The 25,566-nt window shown below is 37.5% G+C and overlaps 1 protein-coding gene across 5 annotated transcripts in view; it reads right to left on the bottom strand.

Moving 5' to 3' along the window:
• Positions 1 to 24,372, bottom strand: part of LOC128031695 (SH3 domain-containing YSC84-like protein 1) — a 36,162-nt gene extending 11,790 nt beyond the window's left edge. The window contains exons 1-10 of one of the 5 annotated variants that reach the window (XM_052620046.1): positions 24,019 to 24,372; positions 19,037 to 19,147; positions 17,650 to 17,763; positions 17,027 to 17,091; positions 8,927 to 9,039; positions 7,197 to 7,325; positions 6,916 to 7,072; positions 5,343 to 5,418; positions 5,149 to 5,211; positions 4,351 to 4,589 (exon numbers count right to left, since the gene is read on the bottom strand). In XM_052620046.1, coding sequence (XP_052476006.1) covers positions 4,582 to 4,589; positions 5,149 to 5,211; positions 5,343 to 5,418; positions 6,916 to 7,072; positions 7,197 to 7,325; positions 8,927 to 9,039; positions 17,027 to 17,091; positions 17,650 to 17,763; positions 19,037 to 19,147; position 24,019 — 837 coding nt within the window. In that variant the 5' untranslated portion in view covers positions 24,020 to 24,372 and the 3' untranslated portion in view covers positions 4,351 to 4,581. Of the gene's footprint in view, positions 1 to 4,350; positions 4,590 to 5,148; positions 5,212 to 5,342; positions 5,419 to 6,915; positions 7,073 to 7,196; positions 7,326 to 8,926; positions 9,040 to 17,026; positions 17,092 to 17,649; positions 17,764 to 19,036; positions 19,148 to 24,018 lie in introns of those variants that run through there. The other 4 variants (XM_052620048.1, XM_052620043.1, XM_052620044.1 and 1 more) reach the window with 4 other exon arrangements.
• Between the last annotated feature and the right edge of the window lie 1,194 nt (positions 24,373 to 25,566).

The following is a 25,566-nucleotide window of genomic DNA, read 5'->3' as shown; positions in this document are numbered from 1 at the left end:
AATGATTTGACTGAAGAAACATGAAGAAAATAAACACATGATTGCGACATTATATGGTTTATGTGTTTTTTTCATAAAGTCATCTCCAGGTAATAAACAAATAATGTATATTGAATAATTTGGTGCTAATTGACATAATTTATTACGGTAACCTATAGAAAATATAACATATTTCTGCCTTAATCTGTGATAAAGGAAAAAAGTTTTTGTAGTATAAACCAATCATAAAATTGTCATTAGGAAAATACAAGAAAAAACAACAGTTGTCCAACAGTGTACTTGATTTCTTACGAAAAAAAAGAAAAAAAAATTGACATTTCTGTCCCCATCACTTCTGAAATTCCCATGCTCCCCCTATGCCTTTGCTGGAAGTACTGTATGTAAATTTGGTGGGCTGCTACGAATTTACCTGGATTGCAAAAACACACAAAACTACAAATGTAAAATGTAATTACCTAATCGTTCTGTTACGTATATCGGACTTTTCCAATAATTCATCTGAATAAACCTCATCCCTTATTTACAATCGACTGCAAGCTTGCATTCAGATCCAACAACCGATGGACAAAAAGTCCCCAGACAACATTTTTCTTGTCTATAATCAGTTTCACGCAGATATATGACACAACTCTATATTTTAAAACAGATTTTGAATCCCAGCTTTCCGATGTGGTTTCAGTCTTTCATTCATGTATCAATATAAGCAGAGCGACATTCAACAGGCACCAAGCTTCACCGAATGATACGATTAAATTTGCTGGCAAAATGGCTGGCAAGGGGTTTTCATCAGTGAAGACATACAAGAGAGGAGCATGGAATCAGACAGAAGTGGAATGTGGTTTCACACCGTTGGCACCTGCTCTGAAATCTCCTGACTCCAAATAAACCTCAGGCCTAGCCAAAAGCTTCTGTCAAGTCGTTTTTCATACTAAATGCTTTTGACTTGTATCCTAAAATAACTGCATCCGTTCAACATAATGTTCATTCCCGCTACCACAAGTGCAAGACATGACAAGCCGCACGCAAGACAGCAATACAATCCAGAGAGTTTCTTCAGATCTGGAAGGGCTGTGTATTTTGGCAGAGTGGTGACATCTGAGCTATGCGGTTTTCTACTTGCACACGCAATACCTGAAAAAGTGACAGCTCATGACAGGAAGGAGAGCCTGCTATTTCTCCTCTCCGCTGCTATAAATCTCAGATTGGAGGGTTAGCTAAGCCCTATCAGGTATACAGTGACCAAATCCAATTAATGTAACCATGGATAAATCACTGGCACCTGGTTATGGTGGAATACCAAAGACCTGATTAACAACAGACAACCTGGATTCACTTTTCATTCCGGAGGAAAATCGGGATCAGAGAAACCTGTACAATAGCTGCTCAACGTGCCATTACACTTAACAAATCCAAACCTCAAAAAAAGTTTCCCTTTAGAGACGAAAAGTCTTTAGAAATCAGGGTGGCTCTCTAACCACATTTTCCTAAGGCCAGGGATCCATCTAAATATTATTTACAGTTATAATGATCTTCAGGGGAAGGAGTGTTAATGAAACAGTGAGGAGTGAGAGTTTTCCAGGTCACATTTTTCACAAATGATATCATGATAATTGGGGAGAGAGAAATGTCTGCCAGTAAAACAACAAGCACTGTGAACACACATCCAAGGAGATTGTTTTGCAGCTTGTAACAATACAGATAAGTATCTCCTTGACTCATCATCGAACGACTGTAGTCAGCTTTATCATATTATGATGGAGTCTTTCAAGTAACACAAAACAAGTCATTTACTCCAAACCATTTCATTAGTGTTTTTCCCCAATGTTAAAATCCAATTCTATCCAAAAAAAAAAAAATCATTTTTTTCCTAACCTGTATCTTCTGTGAAACAGTCAATACAATGAATGTCAACACTGGATATAAGTGACCAGAAATTATAAAATTATATAAGGGAGAGTAAATGATAACAGAAATCTCATTGTAGCTGTATTATCCTTTTACTATGCATGCACAATTTAAAAGTTAGATATTTGTATGTAATTCACTTAGTGTAAACACTTTTTCTTTCTTCATCATTTCAACCAGCCGGACAACAGCAACACTGTATAAACACTTTGGGCCCTATAAAACACCCGACGCAATGCGATGCAAGGCACAGCGCAAGTGTGTTTGCTAGTTTCAGTTCGGCGCCGTTCACATTTTCCCGTCCAGCGCGAAGTCGTTTAGTTAGCAAATGCATTTGCACTCATTTGTGCGTGTGTTCAGGCGCATTGCTGACGCATTGCTATTTTAAGGAGCTGAAAATAGACTACGCCATAGACCAACTCAAACCTGGTTTTAAGTCTGGCGCAATGTTTTTTCTTTGTCATTTAAAGAGCGTACAGGCTTCTTATTAAACACAGGGACGCAACGCGGCACACAAACAGGGCAAATATTACAAATTAAAGGATTGCAATGCATAAGATCTCTTTGTAGGCTACTTAAATATATGTTGAAAAGCATGTAAAGTAGTTGGTTAACAATATCTAGTCCCTGTATAGCTCACCAGGCTCTTTTACACATCCAGCTCTGGCCAAAAGATTGCTGTTGGCCGATGGTTTGGTTTCTTATGCAGTTGACAGTTGAAACTCGACACATAATATTTAGGTTGCCAGGCAATGTTTGATTTAGAATGACTGTTATCAACTAGTAGAATATTAACATGTAATTTGACAAAATCCGGTAATTAAGCATCAGAGAGGGGAATTGGAAACCTATTCCCACCTGAAGGAGACACGAACAATGAAACCTTGTCTACAGCAGTCTATAACTGTCTGAATCATGCTGAGGCATGCGCACATTTCAATCAATTAACTTCATTTACACACATGAATCAACAGAGTTAAAAATAACGAATAAATGCACCATAATAGCATCTAAATTAATTAAAGCGTAAACATGGGAAATGAAGGATATCAGCTAATCATTCTAATAACGCAAGCTTCAGTCTGCCGTTTTGAGTGCGAGAAGTGCAGATGATATTAAAATGCACATATCAATTTAGTTTTCAATCTAATTTGAGCTACTGTATTTTCAATGAGTCGACTTGCGTGCACTTTGACAAGGAATTACTGTTTGAATTAATGTGCAAGTGAATAAAGTATCACTCATTTAAGTAATTAAAAACATTTTTTGTGGCACAGTTGGCATCCATGCATTCAAGAATTTATATTAATTATAATTTGGGCTGTCAGTCTTTTTCCAAATCCTCATTCGTATGACAGAGTTCGCAAGTCAGGGACACCAGAAACTAAAACAACCTCTTAACATGGTCTTCTAAAAGGGAGATGCAATGTTCTGTAGGCAAACCTGTTATATTCTTATGGGGTTTCTTTCTGACCACGAATGACGCAAGAAGACCACTGACACAATCATAAACACATACAAGTATATTCAAACAGTTTTCCCTCAAGCTTGCTATGGCCACGATGGACTGGAACAATTGTATACTGAAGTTATAGCCCTCAGTTATTAATCTGAATAGTCAGCGTCACAACCAAAACATTTTAAATAAAACACAATAAAAGGCTACGTACCACAAAAAAACTGCAATAAACTTTTCTATCGAGCTATTCTTTTCAACACGACCAGCATAGCTCAATACCTGAAACAAATGACTTTTTACTGTTGAAAAGACTGGAATACATACTTTTAAAAGGCTTCATACACTAGAAAGACTAGCCATCATCAATTAAAGCTGCGGTAGGGAACTTTTGACGCTCTAGCGGTTAATAAACAGAACTGCTTGCGTCTTGCGGAAGAACATTGTAGCCGGAACTACTTCTCTCTGTTTATGTCTATGAAGAATCACAAAGGTACTGGGTCCGCCGCGGTATCCCCGAAGCAATCTAAAATAGTCCGAATATAAACACTTATTATAGGTGTACCCTAGTGATTCAGGACAAGCTAAAAACACGGTTTGGAAAATGGATTCATGGTGTACTCGCTTATTATATACATTTTTCTACATTTTGAACACAAACAAAGTTACGGACCGCAGCTCTGATTGGTTATTTTTTACCGGGAGCGATGGAGTTTCTGCAAATGGCAATAGGAGCACTGGGAGGAGCCAGAGGAGCTTGATTTTTTTCACAGATTATCTGTCTCATATTCTATTGTCAGGACATAATGACAGGTTTAATAAATATGTAAAAAATATTTTTTTTTACAAAAGTTCCCTACAGCACCTTTAAAGACAATAAAATGAAACTGTAACTGACAATAAAATGGACTTGTGGAGATCCAAGAAAAACGCCTCCTCCAAGTTTTTTCTATTTAAAAGAAAGGGAGGCTGCTAAATATTTTTATTCTTGGGTGTGTATGTGACAAACTCCACCAGTCCAGAATCAATTCACAAACACACACAGAGCAAGTGGCCTTTAAAAGCTCTCCCCGCATGGATGATTATGACATTTCGCTGTGGGAAAGAATGTGTTTGCTGCATAGCAGACTTGTGACATGGCAAAGAGAATCAAGGCTCTTTCAGAGTGCAGGAAGATGGGAAAACGGCCAATCTTTTACTTTAACTTTAAACGTGGGCCTTTAGGAACCTAGTGAAAATAAATGAGACTGTTAGTGGAGTTGAACTGACGATAGCACAAATCATCCTATGAAGGCTGAGCAGAATAATGAAAGGATCCCACACAGCACTGGGTGTTTCTTCTTGTGCATGTCTGCTATTCAATTAGCCGTTGCTAATCTAGCTGTTTTAATCCACTTTATAATTTATCAGTGTCAAGTGAAATGCATGACCACATTGTCATTTTAGGAATAAACCCTTTTGTTTGGATATTCGGCTTGATAATGTGCTTGAACACGCAGGGTGGGATACAAAACATACAGTAAATTCCTCCTCGGTTAGTTTATTACCATAGTCGCAGGTGTGAAGTGTCTTTTTCAACAATAAAGCATAATTCCGTTAAAGGAGGGAAAAACATACTTAAAGACTTCTCATGGTTTCATTAGCTGTGTGGGAGGCTTGTGTTAACAGAAATACACAAAACATTTCGTTCTTGACAGAAACCTTTGAATGATATTTTCTTAAGGACTTGCATATGACTAAAATAATAATAATAATAATATTAAAAATAAATAAATAAAAGTACTCACCTGAGCTTTCAGTATCCCAGTTGTTTAAGCTTGGATACAGAACTGGCTTCGCAGCTGGAGAAGCTGTGAAAATATGACTTTTTATCAACACAAACATCTTTAGCAACTTTCCTCCAATATTACAACAACACACGTTCAGTCAGTCATTTCTGCTCTAAAAGATGAATGGTGTGAGCATTGAAGGGGTCACTTACCCTGTGCCTTGGGTGTGTAAAAAGAGGAGGCAGCTCTCTGCGAGGGAGGCCTTGGTCTAACTGGAGCTGAACTCGTCTGTGAAAACAAAGACACGCCGAAATACATCAACAGGCTTGTCTCTCACCCAGAGAACTTTATAAACAGATACCACCACTGATGCCTTAAAAATAATAATTACATTACCATAATTACATTAGTTTAAGTCAAGAAAGAACAATTAAACCTCTTTTTTGTAAATATAAATCAGTATGTTAACTCTGTTTGCACCTTAAATATTAACTGAATTGAAGTATAAGCTAAACATGCAGAACATTTCATATTGTACCCTACACATGCAGAACTATGAGATCTCAAAACATTATATGCACCGTAACTATTCATTTTGCTTCATTTGGATTTATAATCTTGAGAACACAAAGAATTTTATACTTGCTATAAAATATTTATATTTATATTTAATATTTATATTTTATCTATGATGAGATATTTTGATTTCATGAGACCACAGTGGAAAGCCTATATTACTGTCATCTAGTGTTTTATAGTAGTTTGATTTATAGCAGCCATCAAATGAAAATTACAATCAACTTCTAATGTGCTGAATAGTTTTGTCAACAGATTATAGCTCTCATGCTTTCTTTATGTGTACTTTTAACGTTTGCCACTATAAGAACTCCTGTTTCCACTATCTCAGACTCAAATGAACAAAATAAGTCAAACAATTTGCAAATCTGACTGAGAAAAAGACTTAAGTGGAAAATAGTGTGAATGAAAATCCTATCAAGTACAATGAGGCTATAGTAACTTTGTTGTAGTAACTTTATCTAATCTTGAAAAGATGAGTGACAGTCAAATTAATGTGATATTTCAGCATGCAACTTATTTTCGGAGGAAACGAGTAACTGAATGGGAGAGGAATACTTATTTTTCTGCTAATTTGTTGATGTGAATGAGTGGTGTACAGTAAATGTCAGAATATTTCCATTCTATTTGGAAATGTTTTCATTAAATCCTTCATTGCTTTACACTATGATCTTGAAAAAAAATAAAAAATAAAAAAAAACAATGTCAAAATTTCTTCTAAATTTGATAAAATGTTTGGAATTCACTCTAGACACAGTTCATGTAAATGACAAGATTAAATAAGAAACCATATTCATGGTTTGAGTGCCTTTCATATCTTTTTAACACATTGAAAAATATTTAGTAAAAGGGAAGTATTTGGTTAAATGCCACTCTATCACTATTTTTGTATGTATTCATTGTAAATGTACCCATTGAAGTTAAACTGTAAGTTTTAATGTAAATATATTATACATTATTTTATAGTTATACATTTCATTGATGTCTTGCAGTTTTTTTCAAAAAAGTAGCAAAACTGTTTTTAAACCACTGTAATGTTAACTATGATTAATAAATACTGTAACAGATGTATTGCTCATTGTTCATTATTGTTAGTTAATGAATTTACTAACTTTAATGGCAAATTTTTATATAGTGCTACAAAATTATGAGTAGCATAGCATGTAGCTCAGTAAGCTTTGGTTTCAAAGATGTCAGTAGTACACATACAGTGACCTTGCTTGAGCCTTGCATGTATTTGTTCTGCCAGTCACTAGTGTATTTCTCTGTGTAGTCCTGCAAAATGGTGTACAAATCATATGCTTCAGGCGGGGGTTCCACATCTCCATTGAGAATAGCAGAAGCACGAATGTCTTGGCCATAAAACCTAATCAAAAGTAAAGCCCACATTAGATACTGAAATTGTAACAATGAAAACAGCATGTGAGGTAACATCAGTGCCCGAGGGCTTTAATGCAACATTTAAACTCTTTAACCTGTAACATGCTTACTTTCGGTTGGCTTCTTTGCGTTCGATGAGGTAGGAACCAACAAGGGACACTCCAGCATAAAGACCACGAGATTTGCAGTACGAGTAGACAGCCGCTGTACTGCGAAACGCCACATCTGCCTCCAAATTCCTGCCAGAGATTCTTAGTCACACTTGTATATATGCAAGGAATAAACACTACACAAAGCTCATAGTGAAATCGATTATGTTTTGTTTTGATTATGAATTTTTCAGTGCAATAACAACGGGTATTCGTTGGGAATCCTCATTTAAAGGAATACATTCAATATTTTTTGTATAATAGTTTCAATTATTTAAATAAATAAAAAAAAAGGCTCCAAGGCTGCATTTATTCAAAATCTGTGAAGGTCAAGCCAAAGGAAAGGCCAAATTAGCTTAAATTTCAATAAAATAATTTTACGAACCAAATAAATTATTTTCAGTTGTAAAAAGTATTATTCCAAAGAAACAGTATTCCATACATTTATTTATTTCTAAAATAAACCACATGAACCCCTTTAAAATGTTTATAAGATGTCCAAGTTATTAAGTGGACAATGGAACTTTGTTCTAAAAAAGAACAAAACATTGATTTTGATGCAAATGTTGATTTTCTTAAAATAATGAGATGTGACATTTATATAAAATGTCCTATAGTAGGTGGTAAGAAGGTTCGGTTCCAAAAATAACTAATTTCAAAAGAGCAAACACACCCTGCAGTCATTGCTGCCAAAGCACACCCAAACCCGATCTAATCTAAGCCAACAAATCAAACATCCACATTAAGTGGGATCTTCAGTCCTAGCGTTCAAAGCTACTGTAGTGAAGCAGGCAACCATTCAGGACAACACTGCTTGCAGCTCTATTCCGGCAAGATCCATAAACAACAATTAAAGTGAGAATAAAAAAAAAGAACTTTCCACACAAGCACAGCAGAATCCAATCACTGATTCACCTTAGAACAATGCAGCTGTCATTTAAACTAGCACTTTCAATGGCTCCTAATGTACAGTATGGACACCTGTCATTATCTATAATTCACGCAGCATTTTCCACACAGGCTCATGCTTGTCAAATTATGAATGACTGTGTTGTAGGTGAAAGCTTAGGCTGGCAGCTGACAACTATAAATTTTTTGTATAAACATATCAGAGAAAATGGGTACCTTGTGAATGTGATAAAGTCGATGGCTTTTATATTCTGTTGATTTTATATATAGCTTTCAGCAAGACGAAAAGGTTTTCCTTCATTGCCATTCATAAATGCACCAAAACTATAGACAGCTCATTTATATCTTAAAGCCCTCCATTACCTACTGTATATTAACACTTTAAAAACTCTCTCCAAAGAAATGGGCTTCAACTGTCTGTTTCCAAATAAATGGAACATAATGAAGCTCAAGGACTGCACAATCCTTTTCTCATTCATGCCCACATAGCCATGGCAGCTCTTACAGTAATATCAATTGCTGAACATAAATCAAACCTTTCTCTCTTAAGTCATAAACTTTGATTTTAACCAAAAGTCAGCCAATTGACACAGATGCATCCAGATTTTTTTTTTTAAAAAAGAAAGAAAACACTTTAGTAATAAAACTGTCACTTCATATTACAACACAGTGGACATTTGCTCAAAGCTCCCAGGCTTCCAGAACTTTATTCTATGTTATTGCCTCTCTTCTGCCCCCTGGCAACAGAATTTGTTACAACACTGTTACATTATCTTGCTTACCTGCCAAGAGGCCCAACAGCCACAGTGCAGTTTCCTCCAAGAGTAAGATTCCCCCCTTTACTAAAAGCATCCACAGCTCTCCTCTGATTCAGGATGATGACAAAATCTGATGACTGGAGATGAAAAAAGTTAACATATGTCATGTTTTATGTGAAATTTAAATGACGGTTCACTGAAAAATGACTTTTTTTTTTTTTACATTAGAATAAAAGTGAATAGTAACCAGGGGCTGTCAATTCAAAGAAAGTCTAAGCTAGAAAGTTCACGAGTTCACCCTTACATCTAATCTGAAGGCAAATAGTAGGCATATTTTGGCGTGCTGTCCTGGGGGAGGGGTCCAGGCCCGGAGCATAGCCCGAACCCAAATAACTCCCCCTATCCCAATTTGGGATAAATAGATTAGAAGTGAGGAGTTGGGGTGGAGGAGGGTTGCCGAAAAACTGTCGTGGGACAGGAGGTAGGAAGACTGGATATATATACGCGTGCGTGCTATAAGATGATTAGCTAAACGAGATGCACCTGTACCAAATTGGATGATTATCTGATCGTGCTTCTCCCGAACTTTGTTAATAAAACCACATTTCACGAGTTCACCCTTACATCTAATCTGAAGGCAAATAGTAGGCATATTTTGGCGTGCTGTCCTGGGGGAGGGGTCCGGGCCCGGAGCATAGCCCGAACCCAAATAACTCCCCAAAAGAAGCTTAAAGCCATAGGACAGCAGCCAGAGAGATAAAATTTAGTTGCCCCCCAAAATATGCGTGTTGGGAAGAAAATGCAGAGCGACCTGGAGAGCCCGTGCAGTGTTCGACGAGAGCTGCGGCTCGCAACGTCTTACCAGCGAGCCCTCCATGCCGCTTATGGGAGGAGCACAATGCCAGATATCAAGAAATGAGGGACTCTTGCTGCCTCCGAAGGGAGCTGCGGCTCTGCTGCACCGGAAGGGAGAGTCCCTCTTGCGGCTGAGTACGAGGCGCGGTTTGTTGCATCTGATGGAGGGCTCTCACTGCGACTGAAGGGAGCCAGCGACTGTATCCCATCGGGAGGGAGATCCCTGGCCGCCATAGAGTATGCAACATAACTCGGACGGGGGGTTCACACTGCGACCGAAGGGAGCTGTGGGTCTGCTGCACCGGAAGAGGAGCCCTAGTCCGATGCTGAGAAGGCAAAGAGACGCGACTGTTGGAGGGACTCCCGCTGCATCCGAAGGGAGCTGCGGCTCTGCTGCACCGGAAGGGGGAGTCCCCCATTGCGGGTTTATGGAGGCACGGTTTTTTGCCTCTGAGGGTTCTCCCAGCCTCCGTAGGGGGTTCGCAACTCTGCAGCAGGAGTGCTGCCCCGGAGGGGAGAGCCCTGATTGACGCTAACTAGAATACGACTGTTGGAGGGACTTTTGCTGCGTCCGAAGGGAGCTGCGGCTCTGCTGCACCGGAAAGGCGAGTCCCCCTTGCGATGCGAGGCATGGCTTGATGCGTCTGATGGAGGGCTCTCACTGCGACCGAAGGGAGCCAGCAGCTCTATTCCCCCGGGAGAGAGAACCCTATCCGCCCTTGAGCATGCAACATAACTCAGACGGGGGGTTCACCCTGCGACCGAAGGGAGCCGTGGGTCTGCTGCACCGGAAGGGAGAGCCCCATCAGATGCAGAATAGGCAAGAAGATTCGAGGAACGGTTTGATGCATCGGATGGAGGGCTCCTGCTGCGACCGAAGGGAGCCAGCGGCTGTGTTCCCCCGGGAGGGAGATCCCGGTCCGCCCTTGAGCATGCAACATAACTCAGACGGGGGGTTCACCCTGCGACCGAAGGGAGCCGTGGGTCTGCTGCACCGGTAGGGGAGCCCCGTCCGATACGGAGTAGGCAAGAAAACGCGACTGATGGAGGGACTCTCGCTGCGTCCGAAGGGAGCTGCGGCTCTGCTGCACCGGAAGGGAGAGTCCCCCTTGCGACTGTATAAGCGGCTTAATTTGATGCATCGGATGGAGGGCTGTCACAACGACCGAAGGGGGCCTGTGGCTCTGCTGCACCGGGAGGGATACCCCCATCTGCCGCTGAGCGCGCAGCGCAACTCAATGACAGATGAAAGGCTCACACTGCGACCGAAGGGAGCCACTGCCCAGCTGCACCGGAAGGGAGAGCCCTGTCCGATGCTGAAATAGGCAAGGAGATTGTAACGATGGCTGGAGGGCCCTTACTTTGGCCGAAGAAACGATAACTGAGAGGCTTCTATTAATCAAGTACACAACATGATTTAAGGAGGAATAGTTTTTTTTTTTTTTTTTTTTTTGAATGAATTAATCAAAATAAGTAATTGCACTTACATCCGATTCACGAATTAATAGCTCTAAATATTAAGACGGAACAGTGTTTAAATGTAAATCCTGCATGTTCTGTGCGTCTCTGTTAATGAATGGTGCAGGAGCTTGACTTCCTTTTTCACACACGCACTGAAGCGCACATTACGCTCACGGTAATTTCTGCGTCTGCTGTCTCACTAAATAAGGACTTGAACACATGAACAACATCTCCAGAACTGCTCTGACAGTCAGTTCATGAGCATTTGACTTTAAGTAAAACTAGCGTCACATCACATACACAGAACTGAAAAGGTACGTCAACCCGACTAAATAAAGGTCCGGGGTCCTGACATTTTATCCTACCCATCGGATTTACTGTGCATGCGCACATCAGTATAATTAAGCAAAAACACATTTTGTAACTCGATTAATTTTTTTTTTTTTTTTTTTTTTTTTTTTTATAATTATTTATTTATTTATATCTATATAACATATTTTATAATACTGTATTTATTTATTTATTTATTAAGGAATAATAGCTGGATTGATTTGAGGGCATGAGATGGTCGAGTGAGCAACTGACCTGCAGACTGCGCATGATATGTTGCGACAGCTAAAAAATACGCGGCTGTGAAGATCAGCATCCAGGGCGCCCCAATAGGGGCATTGATTCCACTGGGCTACGCGTACTGCACATTTGGCTGAAAATAGCTTGTGGTAAGTATAAAAATGGGTTCCGCCATAAGACAGCGCGAGTTCCGCGACTATAGCCAGATAGTCATTGAGCTCGCGCCGTCTATAGGGAAAAGCAGAGCAGATTACCTCCGTATAGCGGCTAAATGCGATCGTGAATTCGGAAAAAGAAAGGGGGCGGGATGAACTGGGAGTCGAATTTTTTAAAGTTACTGAGAAATCTCCGCAATCTATTTGTCGGTAGGAATCAGCCGGAGGGAGCAGAGAGAGAAGAGAGGAGAGATCAACATCCGCACCTGCGAGAATCTGTGATTTGATGGAACTAGGCACGGGGGGTGGTTCCATAGCGGCGGCATTAGGTGGAGTATGTAGAGGGGTCGCTGTGAATAGAGTATACTGCGGTTTAGCTTGGGTAGAGGAGTTGGAAGGAAGATGAGGAGGGGCCATAACCGTTTGCGGAGGCATCCTCACGCACGGATTATCCCCTGGAGCTGGGGTCGGCCCGTAGGGAAAAGGATAGAAGGAGAAAGGCGGAAATGAGGGAGGGGTTGCACCCGTTTGCGGAGGCATCCTCACGCATGGATTGAACCCCGGTGCTTGGGGAAGCCCGTAAGGAGAGGAAGATGGAAAGGAGGAAGGAGGCCAGCCTGCTTGTGTTGCTAGCTGAGGATTCCCAGCTTGGGTGTCTGCAACTGGGGCTGCTGGCCATTGGTGGGGAAAAGAAAAAGTGGAGGGGTAAAAGTAAGGAGGCTGAGCTTGAGCGGCTAGCGGAGGCAGCCTCGCGCTAGTCTTTGCAGCCGAAGGTAAAGTAGAAAGCAGTGGAGGTTGGAAATTCGCGCCAGTAGGCACTGTTGCATGCGGCGAGGCAGCTGAAGGAGCTGCAGAGATAGGTTGTGAAGAGGGAGGCAGTGCGATGGGAGGAGCGGCCGAATTTGGGGCGTGGCCCCGACCTGCTGATGATCTGCTATGTCCTGACGCTTGGGGGGAGCCGGAACTTGAGCTGGAAGAAGATGACATTTGTGTGACACGTTGTTTAGACCTGTGGGCTTTGGTTACCTTTTTGGAGGTAGGTGGATTATTTCCCAGTGTGCTATAAAGCTCAAAGAGTTGAGCTTTGCTCATGTTGCGAGAAAACCTGACATCTGAATTTGACAGCGCTTGTCTTAATCCTGCGACGGTCCATTTTCCAATGGGTGGGATGGATGGTGAAGCCGATGCATGTGATGTTGATGGTGATTGGATTGGCTGTCTCGATGGTGGAGGTGAACGGAGACTTCGAGGTGTGTGCGTATCCGGCCTATTTCGTCTTCGCCCACGCGCTGAGGCCTCGGGCTCGGCGCTGCATCCCGGTTGAGAAGGAGGTGCCATGGGGTCAGCAGAGGAAGCTGCTTTAGAGCCGGTGGCTTGCTGGGGAGCTTCTAGCTCATTGTCTGAAGGGAAGAGTTCGAGTTCCGACATCTGGCGGACGAGTGGATGCCGAAAAACTGTCGTGGGACAGGAGGTAGGAAGACTGGATATATATACGCGTGCGTGCTATAAGATGATTAGCTAAACGAGATGCACCTGTACCAAATTGGATGATTATCTGATCGTGCTTCTCCCGAACTTTGTTAATAAAACCACATTTAAATTAAATTTTCAATTAAAAAAAATGTATATTACACTTTTAAATTTAAAATACATTTTTAATTTTAAAGAAATATGATTGCATTTAATTCATTAATTATTTCATTAAAAAAAATATATAATAATAATAATAATAATAATAATAATAATAATAATATTATATATATATATATATATATATATATATATATATATATATATATATATATATATATATATATATATATATATTATTGTTATTAGAAGTTGGGCATCACTTATGTTCCTTCACCTAAATATAAATGAAATTATTATAATAATTTAATTTAATTAGGGTTTTATACTTACAGGATTTGCTTAAATTTTGCCTAAAATGTGTGTATGTGTGTGTGTGTGTGTATTATATTATATGCCAGTTGTCAGACTTGAACTGCTTATTCAAGTATTAAAACTGACACCACCCTTTTCATAATTTCTCACTATTTACAAAATCAGATCAGGTTTTTTTTGTTTACATTTTTCATTTTTTTTGTTAGTTAGTTATTAGTCAAGTCTGTCCTTCATGCACAGTATAGCTATACATAACTCTGATAAGCACCCTGCCAACTATTGTCCATCTGTCACCATCAATACATTAAAAAGTAGCACTATATTTAGCAACAGTTTTTATGATTTTTAAATGCTGGTTGGTGTCGAAAGATTTGGACCGGTTTCAGGCATGCTCTGGTTTTAATGCCTGAAGATAAAATCTATATTTCCTGTACTCCCTTGCTACTTATCAGGTGTGTTGCTACTTACTGAGAGACAGACACCGCAGAGCTAACCACTGTGCCTGAAGGCTACTCCAGAAATTAATCAAGACTGTCAAGATGCACAGGCGCTCAGTACACAAATGACTCATATGAGCTGCAACCCAAGGTCAAGAAAAAAAATTTTCAACTTCTGCCTGATGTTGACAAATGACCTCGCTGGACACAAGCGAATTGATTTCCTGTGCCAGAGATAGGAGGATCAACTTTATGCACTGGAAAATGATGAAGCCAGCACTTGAGATACAAACAGCTCCAGACAAAAGGCTGACTTCTGATTTAGGAAAAAGGTCATGATGAACAATTGATTATTGTCATGCTTTTGCAAAACACCATGTAAGATAAACATGGGCAAATATTTCAATGTCTTGATGTTCTTATCTATGCATGAACTTTTTTTTTGCATGACATTGAGAAAGTAATTTATAAATTATACCCTGATGAAGCACATGCCTTATGTGTACATGTTTTACAATCTGAGGGTGTAAAAAATTTAATAAAAATACAAATAAAACAAATATTCAAAATACAGAGAAAATCGCCTTTGAAGTTGTATAAATGAATTCTTAGCATTGCATATTACAAATCAAAAATATAGTTTTGATATATTTACAGTAGGAAATTTACAAAAGATCTTCATGGAACATGATCTTTACTTAAGATCTTAAGATTTTTGACAAAAGAAAAATCAACAATTTTGACCCATACAATGTTTTTTTTTTGGCTATTGCTAAAAATATACCCCAGCGACTTAAGACTGGTTTTGTGGTCCAGGGTCACATATATGTCTGCATACAGTAAGTAATCCATAGGCATATAGCATAGTGTGGTCCAGAATGTTAATCTGATACATGGATAAGCCTGTTGCATAACTGTTCTTGAACACTTGACTCAGCACAAGATATTTGAGACTGGAATATGAAAAAAAAATCTACATTTACCTTACCTAGGGTTAAGCCTATAAAACGTGTAAACACTTACATTTTAGATGTCATAAGATGATCATTCATTATCTTTCGATAATCAAAAAAAAAAAAAAAACTATCAAAGAAATACCAAAAAAAAAAAGCAAAGAGGAATTGACAAAAAGACCTCATACACTGAACAAAATTATAAACGCAATACTTGTTTTGGCCCCCATTTGTCATGAGCTGAACTCAAAAGATCTTAATCTATCTATGTACACAAAAGGCCTATTTCTCTCAAATATTGTTCACAAATCTGTCTAAATCTGTGTTCGTGAGCACTTCTCTTTTCCCGAGATAATCCATCCACCTCACAGGTGTGGCATATCAAGATGCTGATTAGACAGCATGATTATTGCACACATGTCCCTTAGGCTGGCCACAATAAAAGGCCACTCTGAAATGTGCAGCTTTACTGTATGGGGTGGGGGGGGGGGTCTAAAAACCAGTCAGTATCTGGTGTGACCACCATTTGCCTCACGCAGTGCAACACATCTCTTTCACATAGAGTTGATCAGGTTGTTGATTGTGGCCTGTGGAATGTTGGTCCACTCCTCTTCAATGGCTGTGCGAAGTTGCTGAATAAGGGTGGGCGATATGACCAAAATCTTATATCACGATAACGATATGTATCTTGATATAGATATTTTTTCTTTTAATAAGGTTTTTTTAATCAAATTAAGATATGATACCATAGATTTTTCATAATCCTTGTCACTAATGTCAATATCAAACTAATACAAGAAAATAATAATAATAAAAAAAAACTCAAGCTCACTGGAAATACATAAATAGTCAGTGATAAAATAAGAACAAAAAACTAATTATAAGCAATAGGACAAAAACTACAATAAATAAGAAATATATTGTGCAAATGAATTATTCTTAACTGTGTAAGTTATATACTTACACAGTGTATAAGGTCATCTTTATTTGACCCTCTAACTTTAACACACACTATTCTAATTCTATTCTTAAAAAAAATCTAACTACCTTTCTAATCTTTTTGTATTCTATTCTATTTTCTTTTCATTTATTATGCAATTGTATATGTATGTGTGTGTGTGTGTATGTGTAAAGACCTCTAACTAGCTTGCTCTATTCTTTTATTTTTTTTATTCTATCTGTTTTCTTTTTATTTATTATATTAGTTAAAATCCCATGCTACGTGTATTGTGTTAACCTAACTGAGACTTGTTATAGCACTTATATATCATTGCTCTTTTTGTTGTTTTTGATTGCTTCCACTTTCTTCATCTGTAAGTCGCTTTGGATAAAAGCATCTGCTAAATGAATAAATGTAATGTAAATGTAATATACATCTATCCATATATCCATATATACAGATATATGGATAGATGTATATAACTTACACAGTGAAGAATAATTATAGTGAATTATAAGAATTTTAGAGTGGCCTTTTATTGTGGCCAGCCTAAGGCACACCTGTGCAATAATCATGCTGTCTAATCAGCATCTTGATATGCCACACCTGTGAGATGGATGGATTATCTCGGCAAAGAACAAGTGCTCACTAACACAGATGTAGACAGATTTGGGAACAATATTTGAGAGAAACAGGCCTTTTGTGTACGTTGAAAAAGACTTAGATCTTTGAGTTCAGCTCATGACAAATGGAGGCAAAAACAAGTTTTGCGTTAACAATTTTGTTCAGTGTAATTAACCCAATATATACCTGGTATACCATAATTTACTTTATGACATATGACTTACCTCAAGGCCAATTTCAAATCCTCCACCAAGTCCAGCAATGCCAATGGCTGAAGGAGCAGACCATCCTTCAGCAAAGGAAAAATAGATCACGTCACACTATACATAAAATCTTTAGTTTGGGATATCGTACTATGGAATTTGTTTAGATTTTTAAGTACTACAGAAAATCCTGTTACCAACCGGCTAATGGCAAACCTTGAATCCCATATCATCCCATTTAAAAATAATGATTAAACTACTAAAAAAGCTAAGGGCCTCAAAAACTTATTTTTATTAGCTCGGTTTAATGTCCGAATTCAATGTGTAAAAAAAAGAAACAATAACATATATGGTCAATTAAGCTCTAAATGACCTTAAGTAGTGTTTAGTTTATTTAGTTTTGAATGTTGCTTAGGCAGCTGCCAGAAATCAATTACTCCAATCCCATGAAACCTCCCTCATTACTCAAATTGGTCTATTTTGCTGTAATAGTTTTGGTTTAGACAGGAAGACAAATGAGGAATGAACTTTTAAACATATATAGAATATAAATCACAAACTCTCCTGATCTCACCAAACAAATATACATATATTCTACACTGAGGATAAATCTGTCAAAAAGGACATCAATAAATCACACGTACTTCCATCAGAGAGTCTTGCGATCACGATCCCACTGCCGCCCCTCGCAGTGATCATGAAACCCGCTTTGAAGACTGACAGGATGGCCAGTCCTTCAGCCTTGGCAATGACATGAGCTGGTGTCAGTGGTGGAAAAGAGAGAGATAAATGAATATGACATTCTACCACTGGACTTGTGCATGCACAACTATTCTGCACCTAAATACAAGGGCTGAAATATGAACAAAAGATAATAAATCATTCTGCAATTGCAAGATGAAACAGGTAGGCAGGGTTGATTGGTTCATTGTGTTTTTGCACAGGTTGCACAGATATGGTGAAGTCACTGAGTGAGTTGCATTCATAACACTTTCTGAAGACATGCATGAACAGATACTTGGCAATGGACTTACTGTACAGAAAGACTGCTAGTCATGCACACAGATGACATCAGTCAACAGAAATGCTAACTTTCAGCCGTTACTATAATAAACCTTACATGTCTGGCATGGGTGCAATTACTGCACCAGGATTAGTCTACGCTCCTAAAGCATGAGAAACTGTGGCCCCAGCAAGTATATTGACACACAAATAAAAATGTCAATGCATAGAGATATCAGTGTATCAAAGTGGCATTTATTTTTTGGCACAACACTCTTTCATAAAAAATATTTTAAATTATAAAGCAACAGACACATATTAAAAATAAAGAGCATGCCCATAGTTAATGTGATGAACTACATGGATGGATACTTTGGGGGAACTGACTTGGTTAAGTTTTTGTAAAAATGGCTGTGGTCTAGAATCATTTGTGTGCAGATGCCTCTTGGTTTGATATATTCTTATTAAATGCATTGACATTTCTAAGTGTTACTTACTGTAAGGGTCCAAATACTTTTGGGTCCAATTTTTTGTGTTAATAAGAAAAAATATACATTTATATTATTCCTACCATACTGAGTAGACAATTAATACATAACAATTAATACATCAACTACAAACAATCAATTAAAAAAAAATCAAATGAAATGATCTTGTAAGGCATTCAATTAATTCTGCTGCTGTTTGAATTGTTCTGATGACAGACAAAATGATTGAATTTTCATAATGGGAAAGAAGCAGCAATTAATCAAATTAATTTGTTGTTTATTTAATAATTAAATGTAAAAAATTAACACATTAAAGTTCCCTAAAATGAAAATTTTGTATTCATCATAAATTATTTAAATCAAAAGTGACTCTTTAATGAATCTCAGTGCTTTTATGGTTTTCCAAGAAGAAATAAAAGGTAAGAATATGATACTTATCCCATTTTTTTCTGACGATTAGACGGATTCAAAAGAGGAATCATTTGAAATCAATTAACTGAATTTATTCTTATGTCTTTATGAGAGTAGAGACCACAGTTACCTGGAATAAGTTTGTCAGGGCCCATTCTGTTGGAGATTTCTGTGAACTCTCTGAGGATCTTGGCGGCCTTCTTGGCCTCAGACTTTAGGTTAGCAGGAATAGGGTTATTCACTGTAAAAGAAACATCAGAAGAAACATTCTTCATCACATTCCAACAATCTGAAACATCAAATGACTATTAGACCAAATTTGTCTGATGATTTGCATCTTCCTGAATGCTTTAAATTCTACTATGCTAAAACAATTCTCTTGTGGTATCTAAGTTACTTTGAACCTGCAATACATTTCAAATGTCAAAATGATTTAAAGGCTATATTTAACCACTTGTTGTTCAAGTTGACAAACTAGATATGAAACCAACACAATGACCTGTCCCTCTGTTATAAAGGCCCTCCATTTTAATATGACAAACTGCAAGACTTTTTTTGATCTATGCCAAAAATATATATTTATATAAAAATGAAACACAAGCTTGAAACTTACAAGCATGTTCATCTAAAAGGGGATGTAATTCAGGTCACTGCATGCATGGCATTTTTAAAGTATTTAGATCTGTATAAAAACTGAGTGTCTTGTCACTTCATTGATTTATACTACAAAAAAACATTCCTTTTAAATACCACCACACACCTTCATTTTGTGACACAGGTGCAGCACGTTCTGCAAACTAATTTTTCAAGGATGAATCACTGGATATCTTGGGATGATCAAGCACCCTTCTGGTACAGATGAGAGCTGCTTTTGGCAGGTGCATACTTTCTGTGGTCTACTCAGGGAGGTGCTTGCAAAGTGTCACTTTCAACGCAGTCTTTCCAGTTGGAAAATTCTTTCAAAACTAGTCACATCAACAAAACTATTCTCCTATGACCTGCTTCAATATTTTAATACAATAACACCAGAACTGCCACTGATTAGGCCATTCTGTCCAGCTAACACTTTTCAAGACATTTTTAAAGTGACTTTGACTTTTGTCAACTCAATAACCAATCATAAGTAATGAGTATAGCTGCAAAGTAGGTAGAATGTAACCAGTTAACAAGAGCTGTTGCAACTTAGCATTCTTAAATTAAAATGTATGCATTTAGCAGATGCTTTTATCCAAAGCGACTTACAGTGCATTCAGGCTATCAATTTTTACCTATCATGTGTTCCCGGGGAATCGAACCCCCAATGCTCTACCAATTGAGCTACAGGAACACATTCTTGAAATAGTAAAAATGTTAATTATGAACAACTATAAATTAATCACTTAAGGTTACTTCAGAAATATTCAAAAACCTTTTCCGCTACAAATACAGTACTACTTTTACATAAGGGTCACTAAACTTAAAAAATAATGGTTCTTTATTGGAATCTATGAATAGAAGATGAAGCATGGATGTTAAATGTTCCATTAAAAGTTTCTTTATACTGGAAAATGAAATATTGGAAACATTTTTCAAAATGTTCTTTAAACAAACAAACAAACAAACAAAAAAATTGTTCTTTTAAGAACTGTTTGGGGTACCAAATAATGGTTCTTCCATGGCTTCACTGCAAAACCCCATTTGGAACCGTAACTTAAAAAAGTTATGGTTCAAAAAGGGTCACAAATCCATAATTATGGCTCATTCATATCCCTATCATGAAGCTGCAGGATGAGTTACACGGCACAGTTTAATATAAGGTTACAGTATGTTCAAGTTCCTAACCCTAAGTCTTGAGCAAAAGTAATACAGATTCTTGCCTTCACATAAAAACTACCCCAAGATCAGGACATCACATGAAAAAGCAGATGACTAACAAAGAACTCATTCACAGTTGCTACAGATTATTTCCAAAGTAAAAAACAGGACCAAGGTCATGTTCTGTTTTTTTAAAGCGCCTACAAACCATTATTTATTTTAAGAAGCATAAACACTACTCTCGCTTCAAAAGAACTGCACATAATGGGACATGAGATTTTTTAAAAGAAATATTCAAAGTGAATTGGAGTACTGAACTTTGTAAGACCTGAAGCACAGCCTAGAACTTGCATCAAACTTTCTCAATTTACACAAAGTGCAGTTGGGTAATAATAATCTCTCATTCAAATGTACAATGTAGCAGTAAATGCCAGGCTGTGGCTGGTAACACCTCTATGACTCTCTTTCACTCCCGTGATTTCTAGTTTTAAACAGCTGTGCGGTGTGAATTCTTCTCCCATTTATCATATAGCTCTTGATGTAATGCGTTAGAACAATTACTCTCCCAAACCACCGTCAACGTACATAAAACTTTACATGCTTTCAAACTGGGAGATACCTAGAGACTTCTACGTAAGCAACTTATGTCAAAGAGCATTTCATCCATCAGCTATTCTGCCAAATCACCTCACGAAAGAATGTCTGTCTGAGTCATAAATCTAACCTGATCTCATGACGTGGTTTTAAAGTGGATTAGTACGCACTGAACAAGGTAATGGTGCTTTAAGGGATCAAGTGTCCAACAAACAAACCGAAACAAAACATAGACAATAAGCCATCTCAACCATAAACCAATAGTTTGTTTAATGATATCCTTTTAAGTATATGTAACGTCTAAAATGTATCTATATTATGTATTTTAAATGTTTTTACTAAAATCATTTTTTCCTCTACAAAAAGAAAATATGCAACAAGATGGAGATTATAGCTAGTTGAACTCATGAAGATACTTTTGGTGAAAAATGATGGCATATTAATGATATATTCAAGTCTATCAAAAGTCGTTTTTAGTCAACAGAACTTGCAACAGCCATCAGAGAGAGAGAGAGAAGAAAAAAAAAATATTTAAAATTTTCAAGGCATAAAAATGTATCTACAGTACAAGATTTAATGTAGTACTGCCCCAAAATGGGCAACTCAACTGAAAGGGCAAAAGAGTTTTATCAGCTGGACCGAAACCATGTCACACTGGGCTCAGGTTAGAAAATCATCCTTTTTGTCTTAGCCCTACAACTAACACAAATATATACAAAATACATTCAAAGCAGTTTTATTTTGAGGAAGTATAAACATGGTTTGTGTCCACCACTGCTTAAAGGGTTAGTTCACCCAAAAATCTAAATTAACCCATAAATTACTGACCTTGAAGTCATCCTGGGTTTATATGACTTTCTTCTTTCATACGAATCCAGTCAGAATTATTTTAAAAATGGTCTTTGATCATTCAAGTTGTTTGGTGCCACTCATCAGGAGTTGATCTGCATCGACTCATGAGAAGTTTAATAAAAAGCGCATCCATTAAAAACAAGTGTCTCCCACGCCTTCTGTAGTGAATCGATACATTTTTGTAAGAAAAATATCTATATTCAAAACATAAAACATAATAATCACTTTAATCTCCAACTGAAATTCATCTGAAAGAAGAAAGTAATATACACCTAGGATGACGTCAGGGTGAGTAATTTATGGCTTCATTTTCATTTTTTGGTGAATTAACCCTTTAAGAACAACTGAAGCACTATTTCCAACCCTAATGTCAGCTGGCACTTAATAATGTGAGCCTTGGATCTTTTTCTGATTCATGTCTAGTATGAGAATCCACTAAAAAAAAAAACAGATTGTACCATTATAAACTGAATTCAAACAGAGACAGTAACAAAGCAAGAACAGCACTTAAATTTGCGACCTGAGAACATCTGGATGGGGATATGCAGAGTTGAAGCAGCTCTCTCTTACTGATGAACAATTTTCTTAAGAGTTTAGAAGAACAATGCATACTGTCAACTTTGCAATGTGAAAGTTGTCTGAGTAATCGCCCCGCAGATCTGACAAGGAACGTAGCAAAAAAACTTTTGGGGGGGCAGGCTTATTACTGTCCCCAAGTAATAATGGAGGATATTGTTTTCTCCCTAGTTCCTCATGCCTGTAAAACCTGAGCTGTCATACAAGGGGGTTGAACTAATAAATATTAAACATAACAATGAGAATACGATTTCTGTGATTACTACTGTACAAATAATTACTGCTTACGCAAATAATTAGTCAATATCTGATTAACATAGCAAAATAAAGCATGTAAAATGCAAATACCTGGTACAGTGCAATTATGTCTTAATTTGTAGTTGGAGGAGATAATGAACAATCACGGATGCAGCATCGATCCAGAAAGAGAGAGTGCAAACATCTTTTGTCACTGACATTTACAGTGGATGCTGCATTAACACTTCAGACAAACAACTTAATCAGCAAGGTTTGAGAATATCCATTCGGTGCTTTTTTTAAATAAATGACTGACATCAGTGTTTTTCTTATAAAAGGGGACAAAACAGATACAAAGGTCAAGAGGAATGCAAATGGTATGGTTATAAAATGATATGTCAGTAAATAGATTCCAAAAATGGCAATAAGTATGATGGACACCTTGAACCGTTTCCAACAAAAGTACAACTTAACGTTTAGTGATAATTCGTTTATAATTATAGCTTTAAACACATTCAACAAATCGAAGGGACACTCCAAATCATAACAAGTTGTCTGTTTCAAGCTGGAGATAGTACATCTATTTTCCCCATAGGGGTTGAATTAATTGCTTTTGTCAATCAAGACCGCAGTCTGTATTATCACGTGTGACAGCAGTGACGCGAAGTCAAGTGCACGTCAAGTAGCAGGTATTTACGTCATCTACTTTGACTTACCTAAATAAAATCGTCATAAAAACAAAGTTTATGTTTAGTGCAATAATTAAGAAAACACTCGTGTCAAGTGATTAAGTCTGTATTCATAAATTATCCCAAAATATATATTACAAATAGAAAGATATACTGATTTTATGTTTTATTCTCAGTGTTCCTGTAAGGGTCAGTCAAGCCCCATATCATAGATTTACACTAACTGTGAATAAATACTCAAAAATATAAATAAAAAAGTTTTGATTATTTTTTCAGCACAGCACAGAGACAGAAATGAAGCGTATTGATCACACATGGGAGTTACCGATTCATCACAGGGAAACATCAAAAAACCTTCTCTAGTACTTACTTCTATCAAAAAACGATCTTTATACGCCAGGACCGGAGACTTCTCGAAGTTTAAAGTTGACTTTTATGCAGTCTCACCTGGTGCAGGTAAGAGAAGTTAAAAGCGACGGTGTTTCACTTCCGATACACCTGCCAAACCTGTTTACTATACTCTTAAAGGACCCGCAAGGAAATAGAACCAAATATAAAAGTATTTTTAGGTCGTTTGGTGAATAATACTTCCCAAGAAATACCGTCAACAAAGTAGCATGTCACAGTTATAGGTCATTGTTTTTTTAAAAGCTATATAGAGATCAAAGTTGCTGTCAGCATTTTTGATTCAGGCAACAATGGGACACAGCGAAGAAAATGACGTTTGACAACGTTAGGACCCCTAGCGCGCTCTCGTGCACACAGAAGCACGTTCTGGACTGTCACAGGTAGCGCGCGTGGAACCAGACAGACACACGGTCGTGATGAATGCATTTATTTTTTTATTTATTTTTTGGCAATATTACGGTCTTTAAATAGACACTATGCTTATATAAGTTTGTATTATTAAGAGCGATAAATCTTTTTATAAAAATAAATAAATAAATAAAACATCCTCGCTTATTAAAACAGCTTAAAAGCGCAAAGTTATTTTTAGGCAAAGGTAAGAGTTTCCTCGAAAAACTTCATAAATTATGAACAACATGTTTATGTGGCTTAGATGTTTGTTTAAAACAATAATAATAATAATAATAAAATGAAAACTCCAGCAATGTTAATTTTGGTAATTTGTCTTTGTTTTATAGAACCTGTTACAGATTATTGTCAGTGTGATTTTCATCCTTATAAGGAATCATCTACTGTGAGCACAATAAATACTATCAAATTAGAAGCCATTCTTGCTGTTTGCATTCTTCAGAATATATTTCACTCAAAAGGTCCACGACATAATTTCTCTCTCTCTCTCTCTCTCTCTCTCTCTCTCTCTCTCTCTCTCTCTCTCTCTCTCTCCCTCTCTCTCTCTGGCTATATATATGAGAGACGCGCTTAGGACTGCATATGCTGACCAGCCTGAAATATAAGTTTTTTTTTTTTAACTATTTGATCATAAGAAACAATATATATGGGAGAGGTATATGCCAAATTTTGTATCCTGGTTTAAAACGTGTTATTTAAATCTCAATTTGGCAACCAGTTTTTGAGATTTCAGGATTCCCCCATTCAGGTAGATAGTATGGACTTTGTTTTGAATGTCCGAAATAGTTGCCCAGAGGCATTGAAAATGTGGCAGTGTGAACAGACTTTCCTTGAAAGAGACTTTGCTTTAATATCAGTTACATTGCATTTAGGTTTTTTTGTTGTTGTTTTTGTTGTTTATTTGTTTTGAAGTTATTATAAAATTGGTTCAATGAAAAAGCATGCAACAGACTGCATTTTCTTGCAATCTTGAGGTAACATCACTTAGCCATTCCTATGGTGGGCTCTTTGCAGAACTAGGTTGTCATGTGCCTGACCATCTCAAATGATCAAGCAATCTTTATACAACAAACAGTTGAATTTTAAGACCCTTTGCCTGTTA

The sequence above is a fragment of the Carassius gibelio genome, chromosome A17 (genome assembly GCF_023724105.1).
Source record: "Carassius gibelio isolate Cgi1373 ecotype wild population from Czech Republic chromosome A17, carGib1.2-hapl.c, whole genome shotgun sequence".
In the NCBI taxonomy this organism is placed as follows: Eukaryota; Metazoa; Chordata; class Actinopteri; order Cypriniformes; family Cyprinidae; genus Carassius; species Carassius gibelio.
This window is presented reverse-complemented; position numbering and strand designations above follow the sequence as displayed.